Source organism: Periophthalmus magnuspinnatus, chromosome 16 (genome assembly GCF_009829125.3).
Source record: "Periophthalmus magnuspinnatus isolate fPerMag1 chromosome 16, fPerMag1.2.pri, whole genome shotgun sequence".
Lineage (NCBI taxonomy): Eukaryota > Metazoa > Chordata > Actinopteri > Gobiiformes > Gobiidae > Periophthalmus > Periophthalmus magnuspinnatus.
In genome coordinates, this window is record NC_047141.1 from 31274920 (window position 1) to 31293596 (window position 18677).

At 38.5% G+C, this 18677-nt stretch overlaps 1 protein-coding gene across 6 annotated transcripts in view; it reads right to left on the bottom strand.

Moving 5' to 3' along the window:
• chd4b (chromodomain helicase DNA binding protein 4b) overlaps positions 1–18677 on the bottom strand; it is a 54703-nt gene that overhangs the window by 10103 nt on the left and 25923 nt on the right. For 4 of the 6 annotated variants that reach the window (XM_033980368.2, XM_055227669.1, XM_055227668.1 and 1 more), the window contains 12 exons: positions 17588–17729; positions 14793–15042; positions 13457–13581; positions 12480–12572; positions 11895–12036; positions 10454–10623; positions 8588–8777; positions 6733–6819; positions 3498–3589; positions 3283–3416; positions 1934–2078; positions 1053–1209 (listed from right to left, as the gene is read on the bottom strand). In XM_033980368.2, coding sequence (XP_033836259.1) covers positions 1053–1209; positions 1934–2078; positions 3283–3416; positions 3498–3589; positions 6733–6819; positions 8588–8777; positions 10454–10623; positions 11895–12036; positions 12480–12572; positions 13457–13581; positions 14793–15042; positions 17588–17729 — 1727 coding nt within the window. The remainder of the gene's footprint in view (positions 1–1052; positions 1210–1933; positions 2079–3282; positions 3417–3497; positions 3590–6732; positions 6820–8587; positions 8778–10453; positions 10624–11894; positions 12037–12479; positions 12573–13456; positions 13582–14792; positions 15043–17587; positions 17730–18677) is intronic. The other 2 variants (XM_033980371.2, XM_033980370.2) reach the window with 1 other exon arrangement.

Sequence of the window (18677 nt, forward strand, 5' to 3'; positions counted from 1 at the left end):
TCTGTGCTTCATGTCGCTGAATAAATATAGACTTATATGTTTTTTTTCTTCATTATTTAGCATTTTTTTGGCTGGTGCGACGTATAGTCCGGAAAATACGGTAAATAGTGTAAATAAAATAGGCACCAATTCAAAGATATATGTACAAATGTTGTTCTGATACGATATATATACATTTTTTCCCAAATGTACTTCAGCAATACATATATCGAACTTTAAAATGTGTTATCGTGACAGGGTTAGTTCTTGTGTCCCGTCTTGTGGAACTTGTGTCTCGCCGATACCGATACCAGTCCGATACCGCATAGTGTGAAGAAGTACGCCAACGCTACTCGATGTTCTTACAGTACAAGAGCAAAAAATAAAAGTCTCTCTCTAAAGAAAATCTACAAGGATAAAAGAGAATTTGAGGATTTAAGTATTAGAGTCAGAAGTATAATGGTCCTGATTCTCTTTGTTCATTTTGTACCACAGCGCGAGGAGAAAAACAGCAGCGAGGCCTAGAAAAAGACGCACACGGCTAAGTATGCACAGTAAACAAAGTCCGTGTTAGCGCTGTTGTCGTGTTAGCGGTGTTGTCCGGCTTCACTCTCCGTCGTTATTTACCAAGTGTCCACACCAAAGGCTAAAATGAAGGCGTCAAAAAGTTAACGCAAATGTCTTTTCTATCATTATTAGCGTGTTTTAAGTGTCTACACAGTCTGTATTTAACCTGCTCTGAGCGTTAGCATTAGCATTAGCCACAGATGTAAACAGTGGCAGTACTTGCATCTACGGATCCTCATTCCAGAAAATACACAGTGGTATCGGATTGGTGACTTGGTCTGAGTATTCGCCGATGCCGATACCTGCAAAACATGCGGTATCGTAGCTCTTTTGCCAACACCGGAATCGTATCGGAACAACGCTAATATGTACATTTACAAAAACAAAATGAGCAAATATGTGACGTGATATACAGTAAAAGATGTAAAAAAGTGGGATGGGCGTAGTTCTGTGAGGAAAATATGAATGAATTTCCACTAAAGTCGTACCGTTTACACATGCGGTACCTGGGATGGGTGTGTTGGGCTGTGTGTCTGCGGGGGTCCCTGAGGAGGGGGTCTTGGGGTCTTCTCCCGACGCCAAAGCCGCCGCTCGTTTGTTCTCCTCCAGCTCCGCCATCCACGGCATCGACCACTGTCCGTTCACGTGCTCAAACTCCTGCACCTGAGCATCCACCCAAAACCACACCATCAGTCAATGTTCTATAACTCCACTGTAAACTTATTAAACAGGAAAATACAATACTTTTTTAGTACTTAGTGATAACACGCACAGGTAATTATTATTATTATTTACATTTTGTTCATTTTAAACAGCAAAATGTATCTAAAGTAGCTTAGTAAAAGAAGCCCCTTGGGTCCCTTAAAGAACAATTACTGTGCTTGTGTCGGATATATAGCTATAATTTAAAATAATCTATTATAATTTATGAATTTTAAATCACAATCGGAAAACGGCGGCGTCCAATGGGAGCCGACTTCGCCGTAAATGTCATCAAAACAAAGAGCCGTGAAATACCAAAATACCAAAGTGATGCTGCCGAAACCTGCGCGTATCACCGGTTACAAAAATTAAATTGGGGAACGACGTAAGTACAGAGCATTAGAAGTAAAAACGGGTAGATCGGCAGTTTAGCATCTTGAAATAAGCGATTAAAGATGCACGAATCACTTTAAAAACAACTCTGAGAGGGTAAACGAGAAGGGGAAACAACAAAAACATGGTTAAAAGTTCTGAAAAGTTTTTGGATAATAGATCTGCTTTAATGAATGAATCAAAATACAACTCTGAGTGAGCTAAAGATGGACGAGCACTGTTATAATGTGGCTAAAAATCTCTTAAAAGTCTATTTCCCCAGACGATACGCGCTTCCTTCGACGAGACAAACCTTCTTCCGGATGAGAGACATGACCCCGATGCGCGTGAGCACGTGCTGCCTGGACAGACCCTCACGAGGAACTCCGTCTGCGAAGGTCTCAGCTCCGTCGGCCCCGGGCTCACACAAGTGACGCATGAACAGAGACACGTAGGCCCTGGAAAACGGAGAGAAACACGAGTTTAAATGAAAGTTATTAATGTAACTGCGGTTCTATGATGAACACTAATGAGCAGAGCTTTAGACGCAGTTCCCTCAAACAATCGGAGCTTTAGTAAACACCACCCCCAGTCAGTAGGGATGAAACAGACGCGTAGGTTTCGTGCAATTCTAATTTCAAGTAGTTGGTGACATCACGCAAGACTGCCCTGAATACTACTAGGTGTTTCTGATTCCAAACACCTGGCTGTAGGAGCGGAATTTGAAGTGTGGATATCTCTTAGACCAATCACAGTGTGTCTTATACCCCCAGGCCCCACCCCTCTGCTTCTTTCACTCTTTTCTTTAGTCGTTATGTTGCTGTGGGCGGAGTTTAGGTGTTTAGTTTAGTCCCACTTTAAACAGCAAACAGGAAGTAAACAGTAAACGTATTGAATCTTTTTAGGTTTTATGTTCACATCGTAGTTGTTTTATATTTCATACAATTCATGAGCTGTTTACATAGACCGTACATATAAACCAACATAGCTAACGTGCTAGCCGCTGCGTTCCAAATAGAAGGCGATCATGCGCACACTTCTGGCTCCATCTCATTTTGGCTTTAAAACGTTCGTATTAACCCGCTCCACATGACCCTGGCATTTTAAATTCACGATTGCGTCCGTAACTCAAGGTATGAACATTAATAAGAGACAAATCGAGCTAACTTCTGACCTGAAACGTTTTTATTCTGTACTTGTTCCTGTTCTCCTTTAATATTAATTTTATGATGATTATTTGTGATTATTTATGTTTTGATATGTTGTAATGTGATTTAATGTCTTTCTTTTTTGTAAAACAATTTGAATTATCTTGTGTACGAATTGTGCTAAGCTAATAAACTTGCCTTGCTCAGCGTTAGCGTTAGCAATACACTTGACTGACAGCGTTACTAAGCGCCCGCCGTCTACCAAACCGGCGAGAAGGGGCGTTACCTTCCACAGCTTCACTCCGGATTGGCTCTTTGGTTGCTACGATACGCACAGTCGTAATTCCAAATATAAAATTCAGCTGTAAATTAGCGGCTATAACTGTTAGCCCTCGATGGATGACGTCACACTCGCTTAGCCCGCTTCTTTATACAGTTTATGGCTATTTATAAACGAATAACTGATGAATATCCACTTTAAAACACAAGGGCGTGACGTTTGAAGCAGACTCACTTGAACTCTTTCTCAGATTTCCCGCGAAGGTCCCGGACGAGCCACTGGTTTGTGAAGGCGTCTTGAGGAGGCATCCCGTACCTCATCACTGCATTCAGGAACGCCTTACGCTGACGAGCATTGAAGCCCAACACCTGACGCGCAATTAAACAAGAAAAAACATTGTTATAAGAGTAAAAAAAAACACGGTAAATTATCTTGTGGCTCACGCTCACCTCGATATTTCCTCCAACTCGGGCCAAAAGTGGAGGTAGAGGTTTGTCCCTGTCGTTTCTCAGCCCTTTGCGGCTTGGTCTGCGCACGTTAGCTACGATGCAGAAGGAAAGGAAAGACAGGAGTGTTCAGGAATCGAAATGAAACAAGTCAAATTCACAAATTCATCTCAGTTGTTGAATAAAAATAATAATAATTGTGCTGTGCTGATGTGTTTGAGATGGTTATGGACTTACCACTGTAGCTTCTTCTCAAATTTGCAGAGAATCAAATTAAAAGATATGATTCTTTCTAAAGTCATAATGGAAAACCAATACCTTATTCATACTTTAATGTGGAGTAAAATCAACTATAAAATGATTTAAAACAAGAAAACACAATTTGGGGTTTGGTGAAAATGTGAAATAGGTTCTGTTCGTGTTTTAGAGTTTGATGATGCGACGCGACCAACAAAATCCCCCAAATTTTTATACATAAACCTTTGAAATTGATCACTTTTCAACATGAAATCGGTCAAACTTTGTGTCCATTTTTGTTAATGTGGATCCACCCAACAATTAGAGAGATATTAACCATAAACCGGGTGAACAAATCTTTAAATGTGACATCAAATTCTACCAGAGAACTCCCATCTGCTCTACACTTTTATAATCAACTTTAAACTGAACGCAACCTATTACACTTATAAAATAATAAAAATGCAGATCTGAAACATTTGATTGAACAAAATTGATTAAAAGAACCGAAAATAAAGTGCGTACCAGGGGTGGGACGAGACACAAGTTCCACAAGTCAAGACACAAGATTAGGGTTAGTTCTTGTGGACCCAAACAAATTCTAAAGTTTGATAGTAAATAAAGACAATAAACGATAATATTAAAGCTAATCTATGCCACTAAAAAGTAGATTTAACCAGCAAAAAGCATAAAAAATCTACAGTATTGTTAAAAAAAAGCAAAAAAACTAATAAAATAACCAAAAATATCCCCGTAAGTGGAAAGAAAATGTAAATACGCTAAATATTTCAAATTTCAGAATATGTATTTACTTAATTTGATATACCTTTGTTGTCATTCTAGCGAGACTTTTTAGAGCTACGGCTTCTCAAAAGACGCGGTTCACCAGCTCTTTACCCGTTTCTGTCCAGTCCAAACGTGGGAAAAAATCTATTATTTTTCTCACGTTTGCAGAATCGAGCGCTCGTTCCATCCCTGGTTCTTATATGTGAGTCGTTATAATTTATTCACGCTCCCTGCTGTTCACTTTCCACCTCTTTAGAAATCTCTCTAACTGTATTTGCCTCCCTCCTTTCTCTTTCTTCTTTCTCTGCTCTTCTCCTTTTTCTGTCATTTCGTCTCTTTTTCTCCTTCATTCTCTTTCTCCTCTGCTGTTCTCGCTTTTTTCTCTCATTTCTTCTTTTTCTTCTCTTTCTCCTCTGCTGTTCTTTTTTCTCTCATTTCCTCTCTTTTTCTTCTTCATTCTTTCTCCTCTGCTGTTCTCTTTTTCCTCTCATTTCCTCTCTTTTTCTTCTTCATTCTCTTTCTCCTCTGCTGTTCTCTTTCTCCTCTGCTGTTCTCTCTTTTTTCTCTCATTTCCTTCTTCATTCTCTTTCTCTGCTCTTCTGTTTTTTCTCTCATTTCTTCTCTTTTTCCTCTCCTTCACTCTCTTTCTCCTCTGCTGTTCTCGCTTTTTTCTCTCATTTCTTCCCTTTTTCTTCTCTTTCATCCTCTTTCTCCTCTGCTCTTTTCTCTTTCTTACTTTCTGTCTGCGAGCGCAAAAAACGACGCTCCCACGGCTGCTGTTCCCTGAGTTTACATCTGCGGAGGGTTAAAACGAGTTAGTTCTGAGATTTTGAACAAGGGATCGAGACGAGATACAGTTTCGACGAGACGAGACACGAGATCGGGTTCACGAGACGAGATTTTAACGTCGCTCATGGTAAATAAATGATGTGAGTTCACGATTTTGGGATCGCCGTTCATGTTATTTCACAGTTTTGCTTGTTTTTGGTACTTCTCAAATGTAACTCACCGGCGCTTAACCCTTTTTTTGTCCAATCCAAATCTAAAAACATAATTTTTCGCATGTTTGAACAACTTTGTGGCAATTTTTTATGGCGAAATAATCTTGTAATCTTGTGATACGAGATCTTGTCCCATCCCTATTCAATACACGTGTTGTTCACTTAATATGAACGATACGAATGAATGCTGCGTTTTTGAAAATTCTCGTTCGGAAATGGAAAAACTAAAGTGAAACTAAACACTAAATCCACTTTTTTTTGCTCCTAAACTGTGTACATGTTGTTTTAATAGAATTGTCGTCTGTTCTTAGTCATATTTTTTTAAAGAATGTCAGCGCAAACTAGGTACATTTGCAGCTTTGTGTTCAAAAACTGTAAAAATCTAAATGTGTGCTGCGACTTCAAGTATTTGGTGACATCACGCGAGACTGCCAGGCGTTTCTGATTATAAACACCTAAGCTGCTGGGGGCGGAGTTTGAAATGTGGATTCCTGTTATAAATTGAATTGAAATTGGTCTGTTTTTAAATCCGAAAAATCACATCAGCAGTCGCCTCTTAGGGACGAAACGTGTGAATTGATTTAACCAACGGAAAGTTAGAAAATCAACAATGAAAGAGAAACAGACAAACAAACGAACCGACAGAAAACAAGCAAATGAAGAACAGAGCGTCCCCCGTCCTTAGACCCTTCTTCTCGACAAGGGAAAACTCAAAAATAAATAAATAAACAGTGGGGAAAAAGAGAAACCTCGAGGAGAAACACAGTAATTTCTGGAGTAATCTCCTTATTGAAACGTCACGTAAACTGTTATATCCGTTTTCTTTCTGACTGTTCACACCCGAGCAGGTTTGAACAAAGACAATTACGCAAAAGAAAACGTTAAAGCCTTTGTTAGAGCGCCCTCTGCCTGTCAGATCCTTAATTTAAACCTAGACTGAAATCTCACCTCTTCTCCCTGGCATTTAATACCAACTAGACAAGATAGACGGTATATATTGATGTTTTATTGTTCTTTTCCTTTATATTGTGTTTTTTGTGGACTTTTTTGGTCAGTTTAAGTTGTTTTACCTGTGATACAGAAATATACTTAATAGAATTGAAAGAGTTAGAACCGAAGGAGTTATTTTTAATTTATTATCCAGCTTACACACACACACACACACAAATAAATAAAACAAACACACACAGAGATGAGGGCAGAGTGGCGTTTACCTTCCGTGCGTTCATCAAAGTCCTCGTCTCCTTCCTCCGACGCCACAGAATAATCAGACTGGTTGTCAGACTGATCCTCTTGCCAATCTAAACCGAGCGAAAGAGAAAATATAAGACAAAAAACACCCAAAACAAACTAAATCACTTAAACTATGACATGCACACACCTTAACGATTAAATAAATACCAAAAATTTCAAGTAAAAAAAGCTAAAATAAAACTTGTAAACCCCAAAGTTTCTATTCTTAATCATAGCTTAAGTGCCCAAATTAAAGATAAGATAAATAATAATAATAATAATCTGATCATTTTACAAATAACAATTAAATTCTATATAATGTAAAACACAAAAATCCCAACATTAATACCAACATGCATTATATTAAAAGAAATATTAAAAAATTCTTTACCTGCGATAACTAGCATGGTTGCATGGAAACAAAACTGCGTTAATAACACTTCGAACATTCACAATTTCATCACAAAACAGAGCTGCACCGATGTTTTTTCAGTCCTGGTATCAATACTTAGACTTAGTAGAGCAAAAACATTTCTAAAAACAAATTAAAATGGCTTTATATAAAAAAAAATATAAACAAAAACATGACTATTATGAACAAATTAGACTATATTTTGTGTCGGCAAAGTCTAAACTCTCCATTAAAAAGACCCAAGCTGATCACTGACGATTAGAAATGACTGAATCTTGATCTTAGTTATAATGTAATGATCTGACATTTTCCGTTTAGTTCAGAGTTGACACCTTTTTGTTGTTCTTTTCCCTGTTTATATGTTGTTACTCCGACAAGCCGACGTGAAGCTTCTATTGGTCAGTTACTGGTCCGTCAGGGTTGCCAGGTCGACGGTTTTCTCGCAGAACTGGGCGCCTTTTTAAGAGTTACCGCAAGTGAAAAATAACGTCCGCGGGTTTGACCTCAAGTATTTTCCATGTAAAATGTATTGTTTTTAGAATAATCCTATTAAAACATCTGAATTTCAGTGACAAATCTTTATGCTGAAAGGCTGAAGGGGCGTTAACTTCATCATCCTCGATTTGGATTGGCTCTTTGGTTGCTATGATACTCGCAGTCGGAATTCCAAATATGAAACTGCTATGCTACGGGTGACATCGCACTTTCTTAGTCCATTTCTTTATACAGTCGATGCTTGTGCTTGCGCTTTTATAAATACAGTGTAAAATCCAGCTGTGCCGTACGTTCCGCAGGTTTTGGGCAGTTTTTCAGACGCTCTTGTGCGAGTTGGATCGCTGAAACTTGGCAACCCTGTGGTCTTTTTTTTTTTGGAGACCCCAGTGAGTTGACACTGCTCTTGTTTTGCTCATCTCGGCGTGGGTTATGGGCGTAAATCAGCCCTTGCATTCAGAAAATAAACAAACCAAAAGACGGCAAAAGCGCTACATTGGTGTCAGAAGTGGGATGCCAAAACCTCATTAGTAAAGTTTCAGTTAAGCAGCTTCGACAAACGCTCCAAAAAGAACCCGGCAAGTGACGAATAGAACGCTCACGTCAACTTGTCGTCGTAGCAAACAAGTGTCACAAACAGAAACAAAAACAAAAACCTTAACAACACAAACAGGAAACAACAAAAGGCGTCAACTCAAAACATCAGCTCATTACCATAGGGGTATTTCGTATAAAGATTCACCATGATCAGATGAGGCCCTTTGTTGTGTTATAATATCATTTTGTAAAACCTCAGCTAATGTTTCCAAATAATTGTTGTGGATCAGTTTGTTTTTACATTTGGGAGTCTAGTATCAGACGCCAGAGAAGCATCGGTGCAGCTCGTACCAACAGCACACATAGAGAATAATATTGTTGATTTTGTTCTGTACCCTGTCGTATACCTCGGTCCTCCTGCGAGCCGTCGTTGTAGTTGACGGGTTTTCGGGTTCGTTTGCCTTTGCCCAGGTTTCGGGCGAGATCCTCCTGCTGCTGCTCGTAGTGATGACGCAGAAGTTTCTCCCAATAGTCCGGGTCCACGCTCTCCTCCTGTTTAATGACCTCACGCTCGATCTCCTCCTCCTGACCAAGACACAGAAGACGGTTATTTATCGGTAAGGATGTGAGAATAAGGCGACGGTGGCTCAGCTGGTAGAGCGTTTGTCGATCCCGCTCTTTACATAAACATAATTTTCCTATTTCCCCACACTTTGAACACTGCCGCTTATACAACGGTGCGGCTTATTTACAGATTTTTACTGGCTAATGACCACCGGGGGGCGCTCTCTAGCAGTAAATGCAAACGTGAGACAAAGATTTTGCGCTGAAGAATACACGAGTTTTGATTTTTGGTCGTTTTACAAATCATGCCACAGCGTCATCATGGAAAACACACAAAGAAATGCAAATGAGGCAGCTTTTAAGATAAAGGCAAAGGATCAGGACATGAAAGAAGGAAGTAGAGCGACTGCACGTAAGTTTGACCATTAAAGAAGGAAATAGAGCCACTGCACGTAAGTTTGACCATTAAAGAAGGAAATAGATCCACTGCACGTAAGTTTGACCATTAAAGAAGGAAATAGAGCGACTGTACGCAAGTTTGGCCATTAAAGAAGGAAGTAGAGCCACTGCACACAAGTTTGACCATTAAAGAAGGAAATAGAGCCACTGCACGTAACTTTGACATTAATGAACCGATGGTGCGACATTGGAAGCAGCAGTGGGAAGAACTTAGTCAATGTAAAAAGACAAAAGCTTTCAGAGGAAATAAAAGCAGACGGCCCGTGTTGGTGCTGTTTTATTTTCTAAACCTGCAGGTGTGTTCGTCCCGTGTTGATGGCGTGTTGGTACTGTTTAAAAAAAGCGTGCCTTAAATTAAACCTTAAAAATAAAACTTCTCTGTACCGTATTTCTGTGTAAATATCTCATGATACAACATAAAAACCTGCAGCTTATATTCAAGTGCAGCTTGTATATGTAGATTTATATAGACAAATAGATTTTCTTTTCAAATTTAGCTGGTGCGGTTTATATTCAGCTGCGTCTGAAAGTTATGGTAAACCACCTTCACCCCCAGCGTCTGCGTGCACTGGTGTACGATTTACCATTTCCTATAATAATTGTAAACATTATGGATGCTGAAGTACGACAAAATGTAAATGTCGATACGCTCCGTTTTGCAAAAGGAGTTAATTCGACTATTGACCTTTGATTGTTTTTATGCAGCCAACATTAAAAAATGAGCGTAATTTAAGTAAAGATTAAACAACGAGGAGCCAGTGCGTTAGGGCATTTTAAAGACGCACTGTGACTTTTCTCGTTGAGGGTCCGCCGCCTCCTTGTCTCTATGAAGTTGTCATTGTTTTGCCTGGAATGTTCCACAGATCACAGTATGAAGCTAAACTTGTTTGGATACAAGCAGATAAAGCCACCGGGCCACGTAAAATGTCAGATCTATGGAGAGGCAAGCCAGTAAGTAATGCATATTTAAGGTTTTTGAAGTTTTTGGCAATAAAAACATCTCAAATAAATGCTAGATTCATTCATTTCTATACTGTGAAACATTCAAAGTTCAGCAGAAACATCTCCATGGAGACAAGCAGGTTCCTCAAAACATTTAGTTATAAAAAATAAAATAAAACTTGCACAATCCCAGAGCAACAACACCACTTAAACGTTTATTGTGGCACGTCTAAAAAGAAACGGCAGCATTTCACAACTCAAGCGAACCTTTCTGTTTCTAAAGTTTTGTCTCTCACCTCGTCGTCCTCGTCTTTAACCACGTACTGAGCGACCTTAAAGGAGCTGAGGTACTCGTTCATGCTCGCCAGCTCCGTGTCGTCGGTGGCGTCCTGGTTTCGGTCCAGAAGGCGGTCGATGGCGTGGTCGTCGTAGTGGATCACGCTGCTGTCGTCCTCTTTGTTGTCTCCTTAAAGAAAGAAAAGTTTATACCGTTCTGATACCGATTTCGATACTACAGCTTTAAGGATCTGCCCGAGTCTGAAAAAGACATTTATTTCCTTTAAACAAAAATAAAATAAGACAAAACTAATCCAGAACTCTTTGTATAAATAAAAGTTCAACCATTTTGAAACTTTCTGGGCCGACTCCAAGCAGTAAATGGTCTTTCACGTCAATTTATACCGATTTATATGGCTGTCCAAACTACGGCCCAGGTGCCAAATGCGGCCCTCAGACCAATTTTTGTTGGTCCTCATGCCTCGTCGTAAACTGCCCCAATTGATCAGGAAGTATTTTTTACTACAAACTGAAAAGATAACCTGAATATAACCTGAATAACATCACATTTCACTGCGACACAGACCTAAAATTAATCTTCCAAGTTTTATTAACGGTACAAAGTCTGAAAAAAGTAAAAAAAATTTGGACACCCACGATTTATATGTTCAAACACGATATCGACTGAACCGATAACTGCGAGCCGATATCTGATCCAGCGAAATGTTCAGTATCGGTGCCGAAATCAGACGCCAGAATCAGATCGGTTCATCCCAAGTTGTTTGTACATTTAAATAAAACAAACACACAAAACTAATATAAAACTTAGGGTAAATGTTATGTTTGATTCACACTTTCGCTCATGGACGTTTCACAATTTCGTAGACATTTCGGTTAAAAGAATCGGTGCTTTAATAACGCAAAAAGTAAAGACAAGATTGGGCGAAATGGAGAAGAAACTTTAGGGATCAACTCTGGCAATACAGTAAAAGTGAGTTGAATTAGTACTTCCATAAATAAAATTCAAAAGCAAAGTCCAAAATAAACCTGTCGTGATAACAAATTTTGAAGCACGACGTATCGCTACAGAGAAATATTGCGATAAACGATAATATTGAACCTACTTTATGTCGCTAATTAAGATTTAAATGATACAAATTTCATTAAAAGACATGAACTGCAACAAAGTCTACCAATAATCAGCCATTAAAGGGACTTATTCACCCGTCTACAGCTCAAATCTTATCATATTACAACAAAAATACCCCAAATACCTCCAACTTTTGCAAAGAAAAAGTACTCAGGGTAAATACTGAGCCCCAAAATACATAGTTCCAGCTTTTATATACTGAAGAAATAAGTTGAAACAGTGATTGTAGTGACAGGCCAAGTTTAAACCATTTAGTGATAGATGTACAGATATAAATACACGATTAAAGCCGACTTCTGCAGCGAACTCACCCTCTCCAGCGTCGTCCTTGAACAGCTCTTCTGTCCCAAATTTGAGGATATCGTCCAGTTCCTGTTTGGACATGGAGCCGGTCTTGGTGCCGATCCCGGGTCTGACCACGAGATGAGTGAGCATCATCTTCTTCTTCGCCACCTGATAAACAGACGCACGGGAAATGAGCGGTGCTGTCGCGATAATAAACTTTCCCACTTGATTTCGATCCCACAACTGTCCTGTGAACGTGACTTTTTTTTAGTATCGATACCTGCTCAAATGAGTATCTAGTTTCGATACGAGTTTGGAGATTTTTGACAACCCTAGACATTTTTATAAAACAAACTATATAATAAATAATGGAAGAATATGTGGCTCTCTTGAAGGATAATTCTACTTTTACAGGATTGTGTGAGTTGGCGAAGAGTCAAATATTACTTTTTGTCTTGTTACTTGTTAATTTATGTTCCCCTGGTGTGTCGTTTTTAATTTGCTGTGCTGTGTGGTTTTGTTTGTTGATTTAAAAAAAAGTAATAATAACATAAATTAAAAAAAATGTCATTGATTAAAATTCAAATTGAAAAAAAAAAAAAAAGTCAAACCTGTGTGATCCGCTCCTCTACAGAAGCTTTGGTGACGAAACGGTAGATCATGACCTTCCTGTTCTGGCCGATACGATGAGCTCTGCTGAAAGCCTGAGGTGAAAATGTGAGAAAAACAAGGAATTAATATCAACAATCATCATAAACGATCAGGGCTGGGAGGTTATTCAAAATGTAAGCTCAAAAATCACAATTTAAATGGTTCAAAATGTCAAAATCGCAAAGGCTAAATAATAATAATCCTAAATATTAAGAAGTAGAATGAAGTACCCAGTCACAATGATATCTTATTATGTTATATAGACTTTATAAACGTAAACGTCGACAAGAACTCATCCGTTTCCGCTGCTACTGCACTTTTAAGTAAAACCGTGTCATATTTAGAGGATTTATTACATAGATTTTGGTCTTTAAAAAGGTCCTATATTATGCAAATTTGACTCTTAAGCCTCGTTATAATGTTACCTCATCAAAAACAGACCTGGAGTTGTGTTTTGCTTCATTCAGAGTAACCGTTTTTATTCGTCTGTAACATCTACAAAGCTCAAAATGCTCCGTTCCACCTTGTGACATCATAAAGTGGTAGTTTTCCTGTTAACTGCTCCTTTTACGTTTTGTTTTTAGCAGAGATTAGAACTTCCAGAAGCTGAAATGACCCAAATGATTCTATAAATGAAGGTGTGTGGAGTTTAAAAACACAGCGGAGCACTTCCTGTATCACCACATGATGACATCACAAGGTGGAACAGAGCGTTTTCTGTTCGGGTGAATAACGCAGCCTAAATATGCAGGGTTGTGTGATAATCATGTGTGAATGAATCAAAACATATACATGGAAAATACTCCAAAAATCAACTTCAAAATCAAACTGTGAACTGAATCTCACAAAATCCATCAGAATTATTGCAAAATATTAAAGATAATTTCCTCAAATCTTCACGTATGAATAAAAACTTAACAAAAATCCTGTTTCAAACCTGGATGTCGTTGTGAGGGTTCCAGTCGGAGTCGTAGATAATGACCGTGTCGGCAGAGGCCAAGTTGATCCCCAAACCTCCAGCTCGAGTGGAGAGGAGGAACGCAAACTGCAGCGCCCCCGGAGCTGTGGGGTAGATACTACAGTTAAACAGCCATTTTAATGTGTAAATAAGAGGCGTTAATTGATTATTATGGATCAATTATGGATTTTGTTTTGTTTGTTAAAGCAACTCCATGGAGACAAATGAACTTTATGTGATACTGTGGAATGTTATAGCTGAAGTAATAACATTTAAAAGAAAAAAAACCCCAAAAAAACAGGTGGAAGACATCCTCAAAGCCAAATAAGAGTCAGGTTTGTGGAGATGCAAGCCCACTCAGAAAAAGGACGCATGTTTTTGTATGATTTTTTTTTTAAGTGCAATAAAAACATGCTTCTATTGGTTGGCAAAGTGGCTTTTAAAAACATGTATTAAACTGTACAAAACTGTTTAAAATATATTTATAAAGGACTTAGACAACCTGAATATCTCACTTTTAATACAAGATCTCGTGATGATCTACGTCTAAAAACTGGCTGCACTAGAACTGAAATGAAACTAAAGATTTTGGTTATTCTCCTTCCTAAAAGTGGGAGGATTTCAAGGACATGTAAAACTGGATAACCTGGTGTCACTAATGCACTTTAATAATGTGGAGAAGAACATTTATGCTCCACGAAGCCCCGCAGACGACGGAAAGGAGAAGAAGAATATTTACTAAATTAAAAAATGAAATATATATTATCTTGAAGGAACGAGATATTATCGTGAGGGAACAGAAATATCTCGTGTGCTTGCGAAAATATATGTATAGAAATGATTAACTTAAAAAAAATATATATATATCTCATTCCCTTGTGATAATTAAGTCGTTCCCTCGAGATAATTTCGTGTGGGGATGTGATTTTATCTCGTGGCCACACATTAATATTATATTTTGTAAATGTCCTATACCGGGCTCCATAATATTCACACCTGCTCCTGTTTTTAATGTTTTAAATGGACCCATGGAGTTATTAGTTTTGTTTTGTTTTTTGTTCTGTAGTTCTTTCATTGCGTAGAGAAATAAACATAAATGAAATAAAAAACAACAAAAAAAAACAAAGAATTACACTGTATGAATAACAGCTTCTATATATAAAATCTAAAAAGTACAATGATTTCAGTCCTGTGTTTATCCATAATAATTTAACAAAGAAATACATGAATTATTTAGAAAAATGTAATCTGCATCGCGAGTTTAAAGCGCCTATAAATAAACAGACAAACATAAAACATAAATCGCACGTCTCACCGTTGAAGCGATCGATAGCTTCTTGTCTCATGTTTCCGTTGACTCCTCCATCAATCCGCTCATATTTATATCCCTCGTTTTCTAGAAAGTCCTCCAGCAGATCCAACATTTTGGTCATCTGGGAGAAAACCAGAACCCTGTGGCCTCCTTCCTTTAATTTTCTCATCATTTTCTGAAGAAGCAGCAGTTTCCCCGACGCCTTGGTGAGGGCGTTTCCTTCATACATGCCGTTTGGGAGTTTTGGCGCCTCCTGCAAAGAGTTTAAATAAATCAATAACTAGAAGAAAATACATATATTAATATACACAAAATGGGACGTGTGGAAATATTATAACTGATTTTTCATTCATGTTGCTGCCCTCTTATGGTTAATGGTTTAAATGTGCATCTTTGTTCTGCTCCTTTCAAACTTTTTACTTCGTTATCTGTACAAAACTTAAACCTCAACCAACAATTTACAGCTACAAACATTAAATGGACTAGAATTATTATTACAGTTATTAGGAATCAAAACTGTCGACACTAAATCCCTGTGCTGCCCTCTTGTGGTTAATGGTATAAATGTGCGTCTTTGTTCTGCTCTTTTTTTTTTTTTAACGCTTTTACCCAAGTGTCTGTAGTTGTAAACGTCTCGATCGAGGTTCCAGTTTTGTACGAACAGTAAATAAACTACAATTATTATTATAGTTATTAAATCTGCGACGCTGCCCTCTTGTGGTTACCTGTGTATGTGCGTCTTTGTTACACTCTTTTTTTAAACACTTTCAAACTGTTTTACTTCGTTATCTGTACAAAAGTTAAACCTCAACCAACACATTTACAGCTACAAACATTAAATGGACTAGAATTATTATTTATTAGGAATCAAACCTGTCAACACTAAATCCCTGTGCTGCCCTCTTGTGGTTAATCGTGTTTGTGCGTCTTTGTTACGCTCTTTTTTAAATCCTTTCAAACTGTTTTGCTTAAGTGTCTGTGCACATTTTGTCCCATGTTTGTTCTTACTCATGTTTCTTAGCTCCATGTTTTACTCTTTTTTATGTTTATATTCACACTTTCTTTTTAAATTTGCTTCAGCTTCACCGTGGCTGTTCTATCTGGACTTTTAACGTCCGTGTCTCTGTCTGGAGGGTTAGGGGGTTAGAGGATTAGAGGATTAGGGGGTTAGACCTGACCTGTACGACTGAGGGATTACACAGACAAATAAAAAATAAGAAGAAAGAAAATATAGCCACTACTGCTACTACTGCTTTTGGCGAAGTGGTCGAGTCGCAAACGCACAACGCCTTCGACAAGTGAACCCCAGTTCGATGTCCTCGTGGAACCGTCAAAACACGTGGAAAATACGGCAAAAGTGCGAAAAAGTGTCTTAGTTAATCCACGAGACATAACTCTAATGAGGTGTGGGTGGGGACTAAACTAGGACTAAACCAGGACTAAACCAGGACTAAAGCAGGCCTAAACCAGGACTAAACTGGGACTGAACCAGGACTAAAGTGGGACTGAACCAGGACTAAACTAGGACTAAACCAGGACTAAACTAGGATTAAACCAGGACTAAACTGGGACTGAACCAGGACTAAACTAGGATAAAACCAGGACTAAACTGGGACTGAACCAGGACTAAACTGGGACTGAACCAGGACTAAAGCAGGACTAAACCGGGACTAAACCGGGACTGAACCAGGACTAAAGCAGGACTAAAGCAGGACTAAACCGGGACTAAACCAGGATTAAACTGAGACTAAACCGGGACTAAACTGGGACTAAACCAGGACTAAACACGTGTTGACGCCCCTTTGCCTCATTACCTCACGTGTATTTTATATTTGTGCTCGTTTTGGGCTGGTCGTCGTATAAATAAATCGCCTGTCCACGGCCTGTCTGTTGCGTTGTTGCTCGCGGTCACTGCGCACCGCCTCGCCGTCCACACCAGCAGCGCTCGCTCGTCGTCTCTCCACGGCTCTGACCGCTGCTCGGTCCAGGCCGCACGGTACCTGTTAGCTGCAGTTAGCCCTTTTGTGTTTAACCTGTTGGGAGCAGCTGTCCTGTTTTCATCTTTTGTTTGATAAGGTTCGTCTGGGGACATTTTCCGTTTTAGGCTCGTGATGTCGCCGCCTGCTCCTACACCCCTGTAGGAGGTCGACCCGATGCTGCGTCCTTTCGTTCTTTTTGGCTCATCAGGTCCACCTTTCTGTTGTTACTTTGTTTTGTGCACGTGAGGAGGTTTGGCGCATTTTAAAATAAACGATTTAACTCTTTTCGTAAACCGTTTGACTCCTGTGTCCTGTTCAATATGTTTGATCCACCTGGGTTGTAACAATTAGAACATTGTTTGGTGGAATTATTTCTAAGGGATGCAACAAACGATTATTTTAATATTTGATTATTGTTGATTACAGTTTGAATTAATTAAGTAATAGTCAAATTGTCAAATAAGTGAGTGATGGCGGAAAAACACTGTATAAAAATGTAAATACGACTTGAATTTTTTATTTTTTTAATAAGAGGAAACCAGTTAAAGCCAAATGACGCTTTTTGTTAAAGAATGTTTGCAAATTAATGTTAGTATTTTAATTCCAAAATTGGTTCTCTACACCTTTATTGCCTCATTTTGATGCAGTAAATTGAGTTGCAAAGTGTTTAGTAAACGATTATTTCATCCGTCTATTCGCTGAGATCGGTGACCAGCTTTTAATAGACACACTCAGGTTTCTAATTCTGCGTGCTTCAAAATAACACCCATCGGATCTTGATGAACTGCCCCCCTCTGAGCGGAAAACGGCGGCACTTACGGTCGCGGCGGCGGGGAAGAGGTAGGGATGGTTGCAGCATTTCTTGAGGTCCATCACCACATTGAGCAGAGACACTTGGTTTCCTCCTCCGCGAGTGTTCAGGGCCTCGAAGTTACGAGTGAGGATGAACTTGTAGTATTTTCTAAACACAAAGAGAAAACAGCGTTAGGTTACGGAGGTTTTATTTGAGCGAGGAGATTCTGAATTCATACTTTGGTCATTTTTCTTCCTCTCAATCTTTAAACTCACCTCCTCCCTGGCATTTAATACAAGCTAAACGGGACATTTTGGTGTTTTATTGTTCTTTTCCTATGTATCAAGGTTATCTGTATTTGTTTTTGTTGTTTTTAAATGTGCCTTGTAAATAAAACTGAATTGAATTTCGGAAAAAAATAAAAATAAATCAGCAGTACTATTAAGTTTTTGGAATATTCTTTGGCAAAATGAAGCTGATAAAACTGATTTTGCTTGTATTTTATTCCTTTACATAGAAATCATACGCAAAATAAACACAGTGGAGAAAAACTAAGCTAGTCCATGGTAAATATTTTAATTATAATTAGTCCTGACTCGTCTAAAATGAGTAATATAATATTCTCCTGTCTGTTCATTGTCCAGTGCAGGTGAATGTCTCTCTTAGCTTCATCTGAGTCTGAGGTTTAGATCGTAAATCTCCACCAACTACAACCGTGTTCCCTGGTTTACATGTGGTTATAATCTGAATTGGGCTGTAAATTTCAATCAGCGTCTACACTACCAGGCAAAAGTTTGGACACTCTCTCATTTAACGTTTGTTTTTTCTTTCGTTTTACTACTTTCTAAATTTAAAATACACACAGAAGACACGAAACATATGAAGCAAGACGTATGGAATTATGAAGAAATAACGAAAAGAAAGGTTTTTATTATAGTTTATATTCAAATCCTCAAATTAGATTCACTTTTTTCTTGACTACATAATTCCATATATCTTCCTTCATATATTTAATGTCTTATCTGTGTATATAAAATGTAGAAAATAGTAAAAATAAAGAAAAAATACACTGAATGAAAGAAGAAAGAAGGCGCCTGATTTGTCTGTTATTAATGT